At 37.3% G+C, this 11,048-nt stretch overlaps 1 protein-coding gene across 1 annotated transcript; it reads left to right on the top strand.

The window, feature by feature from the left end:
- The first annotated feature begins 8,208 nt into the window (after positions 1-8,208).
- LOC145157262 (uncharacterized) lies at positions 8,209-9,033 on the top strand. Its single transcript, XM_079076325.1, has 2 exons — positions 8,209-8,528; positions 8,617-9,033. The coding sequence occupies exons 1-2, from the start codon at positions 8,451-8,453 to the stop codon at positions 9,031-9,033; spliced, it is 495 nt and encodes a 164-aa protein (XP_078932451.1). The 5' UTR covers positions 8,209-8,450.
- The last annotated feature ends 2,015 nt before the right edge of the window (positions 9,034-11,048 follow it).

The raw sequence follows: 11,048 nt of genomic DNA, 5'->3' as shown, positions 1-11,048 counted from the left end.
AGACTCACCTCGTAAGCAAGCAATGAAACTGAATACCCCTTGATCAGTCTAACCCCGCCTACATGTAATAAGCATCTCTAATTAACACTTAAAGATCACAACTCTAAATAAACTCATGATAGACCCTCTTAACTCTTGGGATGGGTAAAAGACCATTTTACTCCTCCATGACCTCTATCCCTCAAGTTTTGACCAAACCCAAAGGTCAACAGAAGTCAACACTCGAGTCAACAGTCCATGTTGACCTGACTCGTCGAGTGCATCTATGTGAATTGTCGATTCCCCTTGTTTCCTCTGAGATGTCGCGAAAACCCAACTTAATTCGTCGAGTTGTCTCGTCAACTTGCCGAGTTACCCATGTCCAGACCCATCGGGGAAAACCCTAGTCGACTCGTCAAGTCAGCTCATTGACTTGGCGAGTCCATTCAGTCTGTATTCCCATTCAGACGTTTTAAGGCAGATCTACCACTCCAAACTCTAGATCTAGTCTCCCAAGGCTCGAATTTCACGTAAAGCTTCGATCTTTACATTCATGCATGACATATTTTCTCCAATATGCCAATACAAGCTCCAACAAGGGTTTGGTGCTCATAGGCTTGCCTCTAGCTCCATAAAGCTTGGGTCTTTGGACTCACAAGACCTCCTACAATCCAGATATAAGGTTTCAACCTCAAGATATGCTCAAGGGACTCAATAACACAAGAAGGATGGGGAAAAGCCCTAGAACTCCCCAAACTAAGATCTCACAAGAAAAATGATCAAGATAGCATCTTTTTACCTCAAACAGAAGCTATCCACTGAGAACCTCTAGATCCAAACGTCCCTCCTTGCTCCAAGCCTTAATGCTTTCCTCTTCTTCTCTCAAGGTGCACCAAAATGCTCAAGATAGCCTCTCCTTCTCACACAACAAGCTAAAACTCCATTAGGGTTCTTCACAGTGCTCAAGTGTGATGAGGGAGGCGGAAATGAGGGCTTAAGGCCCTTTAAATAGGACACAACCCCGTAGATTTAAGGTTTCCTCACACAGCGCTAACTCGGCGAGTCGGCTCCACCCCAAATCTAAAACCAGACAAGGAGCATGAAGTAAGGTTAAATCAAGTATTCTAAGGCTTTAAAACCTTAGTTATGCACAACAATAAACTATACACCAAGCAATTAGAAATCCTAGTTTCAACCCTAGCAAGGCATTCACGAATAATCTCCTAGGCTATAAGGCATCAAAAAATCAAGAAACCCTATCTGTTGGGTACAAAGTTATCCATGTATGACTTTGTAAATGGTTTGACTTTTGTAGACCCACTTGCATGTGGTAAAGTAGCCTTGTGGCATAAGAGATAGATAGAGAGAGAGAGAGATGTAAAGACCTTTATATAAGGTGGGTTCATACCACTTGTACAGGTGTGCTTGAAAGATGTAACATTGAGAGTGTTAGTGTGTGTTAATTATGTAGATTTAGATCTAGATCCTTTTTTGTAAACACCTTTCATAATCGAATGCATCTCTTAAACACCCAAATCACAGTGTTCTTTGTGTGTTCTTTAATTCCGCATGTCAAATCAATGTTCATAATTCACATCACTATCTTGCAATTCCTGGGGGATCCATAGCCTATCAACTAGCATGCATTTCTATCATATCAAATAAGATCAATTCTAATATAGCATACAATACATATATGAATATTTGAGGAGATCGCTTCTTCGAGCTCTGGCTGACTGTACACATCGATTCCTCCGTTCTTTTCTAAAAATTAATTCTTTTTGTAAAAAGGTTTTTATAAAACTCTTAGATCCTTAGTTCGAGTCTGGAATCCCGCAAATGTTCATACAAATCCCTCAAAACAGGGCTATGATACCAACTTGTAACATCCCAATTTTTACCAAAAAAATCATTTTTAATATAAAGAAAACATCATGTATTATAAAAAACAAGTCGTAAAAATCCCAGGTGAATCAAATACAATCATCCCAAATCAGAGTGTCATAATGTGGAAAATCATAAAATCTACAAGCCAGAGTGTACAGTCAAGCCTTCGCCTTTCTGTGATCATCTGAAGTAACTGAAACACATTTAATCCACAATTGTAAGCATGAGGCTTAGTGAGTTTACCAAAATATCACATACAACTCAACATAATAAACAACTATGGGTTATCAACAACCCTGTGGATTAACAACACATTTCAAGGGTTATCAGCAACTCTGGGGACTATGAGCAGTCCTGTGGACTCACAGCTGTTCAGGAGTTATCAGCAACTTAGTTTCACAAATAACATCAATCAATAAGTAAGACCCAGTTGTTTAGCATGCATACACTACTACACAGGTAAATATAGTGAGAAGACTCACCTTGCGTGTAACAGCTAGACACAACATCTCACACACAGAGTAGACATGTACAACAAGTCACCTAACAACAATAAAGAGATACCCTTTCAGTCTACACCCTAAAACCCTAGTTTGACCCAAAAAGTCAACCATAGTCAAGAGTCAACACAATGGTCAACCTCAATTGATTGTCACGTCGTGACCACCCATGGGTCATGTCGTGACAGAGCTATGACAAAAGAGTCGCGGAATCGCCCCTTGTCTCGACGTGACATACAACCCGTCACGTCGTGAGATCTGTTCTGAACAGCCTAGACCGTTAAGCTCTTAATCCCTTAAGCCAATCCTTCAAACCTTCCAGAAGGTTTTCCCCAACCCAAAGGACCATAAAAATCATAGATTTTTAGTCGTACATGTCCAATACATGACTTGAACACTAACTAGGTTAATAAACAGAGAAATGAGACCAAAAACTCAAGCTTGGAGTCCAAACTACCAACAAACCTCATATATGATATCTATGCTACATAAAAGGCCTTAATGATCCATAAAGTTGCTAACTTTATGGATCCCATGCATGCTACATAACCCAACAATGAAGAAAAATGAATAAAACTTAGATCTAGCATGCTCTAATAAGAAAGACAAGACCTTTAGGACTTACAAAGGTCCATAAGCAATGCAAGGTGGTGAGAAAGGGACTTGCTTGCCAAGATAATACACCAAAGGAGCCTTCTTCTTCAAAAATGAGCTAAAAACCACCCAAAATAGCTCTTCAAGGTCATAAAGGATGCTAACTTCGATTTGGACAGGAGGGAGGTGATGGAGGATGAGGGTGTATAAACCCTAGCCCTTACTTCCTTAAATAGGGTGCAAAACACAGAATTAGGGTAAACCTGTCCCTCCTCACGTCGTGACCACCTATGTGTCACATCATGACCCTCACGGATGGACACGTGTTTCTGCAACGATGGTCACGTCGTGAGGCTTCCTTCCTCACGTCGTGACCATTTATTAATTGGGGTTTTACATCTTTAAATTGATCAAAAACATAAAAAGATCCAATACATGGATTAGGTGTTACACAAACATAGGTCTCGGATAGGAGTATTGATCGCCTTGCGACTCAAAGCATCGGCCACTACATTGGCCTTCCCAGGATGATATAAGATCTCGCAGTCATAATCATTCACCACATCTAATCATCTGTGTTGCCTCATATTCATGTTCGGCTGATCCATCAAATATTTCAGACTCTTTTGATCTGTATAAATAGTACATCGGACCCCATACACATAATGTCGCCAAATCTTGAGGGCGAAAACCACCGCCCCCAACTCTAGGTCATGAGTAGGATAATTTGTCTCATGAGGCTTCAGCTGCCTCGAAGCATAAACAATCACGTAACCCCTATTCATAAGCACTGCACCCCATCCCATAATCGACACATCAAAATAGACCACAAAATCATCCATACCCTCGGGAAGGGTCAGTATCGAAGCCTCACACAATTCATGCCTTAGAGTCTCAAATGTCGTCTGCTGCTCTGGCCCCCACCGAAAAGCAACATTCTTCTTCTTCAATCGGGTTAAAGGAACAACAATCTTGGATAAATCATGAATAAACCTCCATTAATAACCTTCTAACCCAAGGAAACTATGAATCTCAGATGGCGACCTCGGAACCAGTCACTGCATCACGACCTCAATCTTGGCTGTGTCGACCAATATATTGTCTTCGTTGACAAGGTGGCCCAAGAACTGCACCTCACGCAACCAAAACTCATATTTGAAGAACTTGGCATAAAGCCTATCCATCCTTAAAGTCTCCAGAACCTCCTGCAAGTGCTCCTTATGTTGTTCATTGGTCTTTGAATAGACCAAGATATCATCAATAAACACAATCACAGATCGGTCCAGCATCGACATGTACACCCCGTTCATGAGATCCATGAACATTTTCGGTGCGTTGGTGAGCCCAAATGACATCACCTTAAACTCGTAATGACCGTATCGAGTCCTAAAGGTCGTCTTCTACACATCCTCATCCCTGACCCTTATCTGATGATAACCCGATCTCAAATCAATCTTGGAGAACCAAGATGCACCTTGAAGCTGGTCAAACAAATCGTCAATCCTCGGAGGTGGGTAACAGTTCTTAACCTTTAACTTGTTCAACTCTCGGTAATCAATACACATACGATGCGACCCATCCTTCCTCTTCACAAATAAAATCGATGCTCCCCCCGGCGAACTGTTATGCCTGATAAACCCCTTATCCAACAGCTCTTGCACTTGTACAGTCAACTCCTACATCTTCGAAGGTGCCAAGTGGTACGACGCATTGGCTATTGGGGCTGCACCCAGAACCAAATCAATCTGAAACTCCACCTGCCTCTCAGGAGGCACTCCCGACAAATCCTCAGGAAACACATATGGGAACTCACGAACAATAGGTACACCATCTATAGTTTTCTTCTATGTGACTCGAGTATCCATAACATATACCAAAAATCCAGAGCATCCATGCTGAAGATACCTCCTAGCCATCGCAGCTGAACAAATAAGTCGTCCCCACCGAGTTCCTTTACCATGTATAACCAATTCTCCTTCACTTGGGGTTCGAACTCTCACCAGTTGGTGCTCACAATCAATGATAGCTTCATTATGACTCAACCAATCCATGCCCACAATGATTTTCGTCCCTCGCAGAGGAATAAGGACCAGATCTATCAGATACCTCTCTCGGAATAACTCAAAAACGCAACCACAATGAACTCTCAGAGAACTCACGGTACGATCATCAACAATCTCCACTTCCAATGGGTAATCCAAAGCTCCCGGAGCGTCACCAAACTTCTTGCTAAGCACAAGAGACACAAAAGATCGGGTAGCCCCCGAATCGAAAAGAACATGAGCAGACACCCCATTGACTAATAACATCCCTAAATATATGTAGATAAAACATAAGGATAAATAATTAAAGCAGGATAAATATGAGATAGATACCTACTAGTGAAAACATCTGGTGTTGTTTGGGCCTCCTCGGCCTTCAACTGAAAAGTCCAGCTCCTCGCCACAGGAGCCTCCGCCTTGCCCTGGCGGCCATCGGTGATCCTCAACGTGGTTGGAGCGGGTGTCGTCACCGCTCCTCCTGATAACCTCGGACAGTCAGCCTTCTTGTAGTCCTTCTGATACTAATTACAGTTTACCCTTTTCATCAACAACATATCGATCTATGTTGTCTTAAACTATTAGATTCCAAGCTATGCGGATAAATGTTGACGGTTTATACCCATTCATTTTTCATTGATACACTACAATCGACAATGGTGCCACTTGCAAATGAGTCCTCGTCTCTATATCTATCTAGCTTGGGCGAATGTTAATTGGGTATGTATATTTCCAACATCATAAAGCTTATAAAATAAATTAAAATTTTACATCATTGTCCATGTATATTTTTTCCATCCACATTTATAACACTAATTGGTTAACTGTCGTATGTGGACTAAAGAATAAGACTTTTACATTATCTGTATAAGTCCTTGATTTGGTGAAGGAGTTAAAATCTTGTGAGGCTAATATTGTTATGTTCTTAACGTCAATAGATTATTTATGACAGAGTGAACAGTCTATCTTGAGTATGAAGTTTAGTGTTCATTTTGTTAATGGTATACCATGGCAGAAAAATGACAGAGATTGTGGGCGTTTTTTATTTTTTTTATTTGAAATGGTTAGAGTATTTGAGTATCAAATATTTAAAATTTGAAGAAGACATTGTACAGATCTTTTTATGTTAAATATTGAAATAGATATTAGAATGATTAACAAATAACTAAATAAATAAATGTTTTTATTTCATATAGTTCCACAAATTGTAATGGATAGAGTGGTTTTTTGGTCATCAATAAATCATTGACTAATTTTAATTTTTCTTTTTAAGATAATTGGAACTCTTGGAAAAGTCGAGAAACATCCATATTTGAAATGAGATATCTATTTTTTACAACCTTTATTACTTTTTTTCATATGACTATTGGTTTCTTTTCTTGGATCTCTTCTGTGATACGATCTCTATGTGCATTAACTTCTTTTATTCTTTAAGTCCCACTCCGTGGAATTCTTCACAGCTCAACGTTGATTCCAACATATAATCAGACATCATTAGTGGAAACGGTCGACAACGATAAAAGTCCTTATGAATTAAGGTTGACATCGAGGAGTGGCTTGATCATTCTTCACAACAATCATCACAAGTGTTTGTATTAGAGGATTTTGCACCTCTTTTACCTTTCGGCCTTCTTGAATAACCAACACTTTTTATCAAAAAAGAAAATGAATAAAACTTCCTTAGTAGAAAGAGATGGAAAATTTGTGATGAGTTTGTTAAATCTATGGATTAATGTATAGAACTCTAGTTCCCAAAAATATGTTTATTTTGTATGTAGTTCACAAGATACATAAATAGTAGTTTAGTAGATTTGGAAAGTACTTTGCGACAATAATGAATCTTGCAAGCAATTCGCAAATTACCCTTTGTCAAAATAGGTTATTTCATCCTTAACAGGACTACATTTACAGGAAGAAAATCTAATTATGAGGTGAAACATGTATCCAACATTTGATTATTTAATTAAATATTTCAAATAAAAACAATTTTTTGGTTATAAAGTCCTCAAACAAAGCTCGAATTATACAGAGAATACTTAATGTAGCCTAATTATTAATTTCTTTTTAAAAAATATTCAAAGATTTAAGGAGTTATCAAACTATTGTAGATGATTTAAGTAGAGAGACTTGTACACCCAATTAATCCTAAAACCACTACCTATTAAAACAAATAAAAGGGACTAAAAAGACAAACAAATAAAAGAGAATAAAATAGTTTAGAGACTAAAAGATCAATTTTAAAAGGAGGATACGTCATTTGTGTCATTTCCTATTTAAACTCTCTAAAAAACCAACATTTTTTCCTATTTAGACGGTGTTTGGTTTAACTTTTAAAATGACTTTTGACTTTTATCTTTTAGAAAAAGTGAAAAAGATGTTTGGTAAAGTGAAAGACTTTTGTAAATAACTTTCCCAATAGAGTAAATTGAGTCTTTTTGAAAAGTCACGATTACGTGACTTTTCCAACTTTTCAACAGCTAAAAATATTAAATTACCAATATACCCCCATCTACCCTAATCAATTCTTCAATTCACAAGCATACGATCCCTCAATACTCTCTCGTTCTCTCCGCTCACCCACTTTCTTCTCTCTCACATCTCATTCGATCGTTCCCGCAACACCGGCGACCTGCAACACCGGCGACTTGCAACACTGCAACACCGGCGTCTTCTTTCTCCATCTCCGATCAGGTAAGTTTTGTTTTCTTTTCCAGTCGATTTCCGATCTCCGATTTTACAATATCTTCCTGTCGATTTCCGATTTTTAGTAGCAAAGAAATGTAGTTTTCGAATTTTCGTTGAACTGTTCTTCTCTCTCGCATCTGAAATAGTGATTATTCTGTGATTTGTTCCTCCTGATTTATGAAATTGATATGCTGTGATATTCTGTGATTAACATACCTTTGTGAAATTGATGAAATATTGATTAATAATTAGTGAACTTGATGAAATATGGATTAATAATTAGTGAAATTGATGAAATATGAAGCTGATGAAATGTTTTGTTCAGGGATGATATTTGTGTTAACAGGTAACCGATTTGTGAAATTGATATTCAGTGATATTCTATTTTTTCTGTTTTGATTAGAATTTTGATAAATTAATGAAATCATTTAGGAAGGTTAATGAAATTGGTTTGTTGTTTAAATGTTGATACTATATGTAATTCACAGATAATGGATGAAAACAATACTACAATTGTTGATTGTGAAACGTCTTTAAAAATGAAAAAACCAAAATTTGGGTGGGATAATCGTAGCTTCATGGTGTTTGTTGATTCGTGCTTGATTGAACAAAAAAAAGGCCATAAACCCGGTACCTCCTTTGATAAAGTTGGGTCGGAAAATATACAAAAACGCATTAAGGAGAAAACAAGTTACAGCCTTGAAAAAAAATACTAACAAACAAATGGGAGAACATGAAAAAAGAGTGGAAGCTTTATGACCGCTAAATGAGGCTTGAAACCGGACTCGGTGGGACGAGAAGCCTAGTAGATGCGTCGCCTGAGTGGTGGGAGGAGAAAATAAAGGTATGATTACTATTCTTTTTAATTATTTTAAGTTATGATTGCATACAGATTGAACATATTTGATTTACAATATCTTTTTGTCTTGCAGGAGAATAAAGATTATGCCAAATTTAGGAACACAGATTTGAGCATATTTGATGAGAAATATGCTACTTTGTTTCGGGATTCTGTTGCCATTAGAGATCAAACTATGACTTCATTACAATTTCAAAACAATAGCAATCCAAACGAAGAAAATATGGAGGGCAAAGGAGATAGTGATGAAATCAATTTAGATGATGATGAGCCTCTTTTTCCTAGTCTCCATGAAAGTAGTTCAAGTAAAAGGAAGAGGTCTAAGTCTGTTTCCAACAACCGTCCAACCAAGAGTAAAAGTTCAATTTATGAAGAAAAAGTTGATGCTTTATTGGATGCCATATCATCAAAAAGCACACAAACTTATCCACAAAATAATCCTTCCCCAACAATAGCAGATTGCACCTCTTTTACCTTTCGGCCTTCTTGAATAACCAACACATTTTATCAAAAAAGAAAATGAATAAAACTTCCTTAGTAGAAAGAGATGGAAAATTTGTGATGAGTTTGTTAAATCTATGGATTAATGTATAGAACTCTAGTTCCCAAAAATATGTTTATTTTGTATGTAGTTCACAAGATACATAAATAGTAGTTTAGTAGATTTGGAAAGTACTTTGCGACAATAATGAATCTTGCAAGCAATTCGCAAATTACCCTTTGTCAAAATAGGTTATTTCATCCTTAACAAGACTACATTTACGGGAAGAAAATCTAATTATGAGGTGAAACATGGATCCAACATTTGATTATTTAATTAAATATTTCAAATAAAAACACTTTTTTGGTTATAAAGTCCTCAAACAAAGCTCGAATTATACAGAGAATACTTAATGTAGCCTAATTATTATTTTCTTTTTAAAAAATATTCAAAGATTTAAGGAGATATCAAACTATGAAAATCACAGTGGAGAATACTGGAGATGATTTTTTTCTATGGGTCGCGATAAAATGTTAATGGGCTACAAATGGCTTATTGGGCTTTATGTTTTGTATTAATTATGCAAGAATTGCAAAAAATGATGGGAGGCTTCCGATTTTATTGAAGATAAACTGCTAATATGTTAAGAGAGGGCTTATTGGGCTATAATTTGTATTAACCATGCAAATATCGCAAATCGCAAGAAATGGTGGGAAGGCTTTAAACTTATGACCCCTGAGAATAAGGATGCACATGATCACTAAACTAATAATATTTTTTTGTTATTGATATAGCAGCCCAAAAAACGGAAATCACATAGTTTTCATGGCTATTTTAATAATCTTAAAAAAATGGTTATTTAAAAAAAATGAGGTTTTTTTAAAAACTGGTTATTTAAAAAAGTAAGGTGTTTTTTAGAATTTGAGGCCAATTAACTCGAAGGTATAAAAGTTCTTGAGTTTGACATAAATATTTGTTTTTATCTTTTTGCATATTTCTGATTTATTAAAGTTGGAGGTTTATAACTTTTTTTTTTATTTTACTCTTTTGTAGGTTTAGCAGATAAAATCCAACATTTCTATCAAATTTAAGGTTTTAATGAACCGTAAAAAAAATTATAAATTTCTATCAAATTTAAATGCTTTAATAAACCGAAATACACGAAAAGAAAAATTTACAAAACTTTTGACATTAATAAACCATTAAAAAAAACGAACATTTCCAAAGTTAACGAGTTTCACATTAGGGGAAATGACATAAATGCCTATGAACTTTCTAGGGTTGTTCATTTTAGTTCTTAAACTGTTTTTGTGGTTTTATGAAGAAATAAAGTCGTTTTGTCGGTTCATTTTACAACGGTAAAAAACGGACTTTACGCGGGCAGAACTTCGACTGAAAAGAGGTTAGCTTCTCGAGAATTCCGGGGCTTCGGGGCTTGCTTCGGGTTTTAGATATGATACCGGGGCCTTGGGGGTTGTAAGTAGGCTTGTGGGGGTAAAAAATGTGAAGAAATGTGAAAATTTGGGTGAAATGTGTGAAAACTCCGAGAGATCTCGCACCCTTTATATAGGGTTGCGAGGGTTCGGCCGAAGAGAAGAGTCAGCAGGACACTCGTCTTGCAGGCGAAGAGTGCACGTGTCCGAGCTCGGAAGAAGCCACCGCGAAGCCACATGTCGGAACCGGAGTGGACCACGCTTCGGATGCGAAGAGGACGCAACACGCGTCGGATTTCGCTTGGACCTCGCCTTCGGTCGAATCAGAAGACGACACGGGGCGGACACGAGGAAGCCTCGCATGCGAGGTGACGTGGCCGAAGGGTGACCATGCGATTTTTCCCGGTTTTCAACATTTTTCGATTTTTGTGCCCAAAACTTGCAAAATTCATAACTTTCGCATACGAGCTCCGTTTTCGACGTTCTTTATATGCACGCTTAGGTAAAATTATACTCTACGACTTTCGTTTAGACTTCGTCGGCTAAGTTTGAATTTATTTTTAATATTATTATTTTTAACAGACCGGGACA

The sequence above is a fragment of the Lactuca virosa genome, chromosome 2 (assembly GCF_052849685.1).
Source record: "Lactuca virosa cultivar CGN04683 chromosome 2, Lactuca_virosa_CGN04683_v6, whole genome shotgun sequence".
Taxonomy (NCBI): domain Eukaryota; kingdom Viridiplantae; phylum Streptophyta; class Magnoliopsida; order Asterales; family Asteraceae; genus Lactuca; species Lactuca virosa.
This window is presented reverse-complemented; position numbering and strand designations above follow the sequence as displayed.

Excerpts from the sequence above, each read along its gene's own strand:
- LOC145157262 (XM_079076325.1), top strand. The coding sequence starts at position 8,451 with ATGAGGCTTGAAACCGGACTCGGTGGGACGAGAAGCCTAGTAGATGCG. Across the intron at positions 8,529-8,616 it reads GGTGGGAGGAGAAAATAAAG|GAGAATAAAGATTATGCCAA; the intron begins GTATGATTACTA and ends TTTGTCTTGCAG.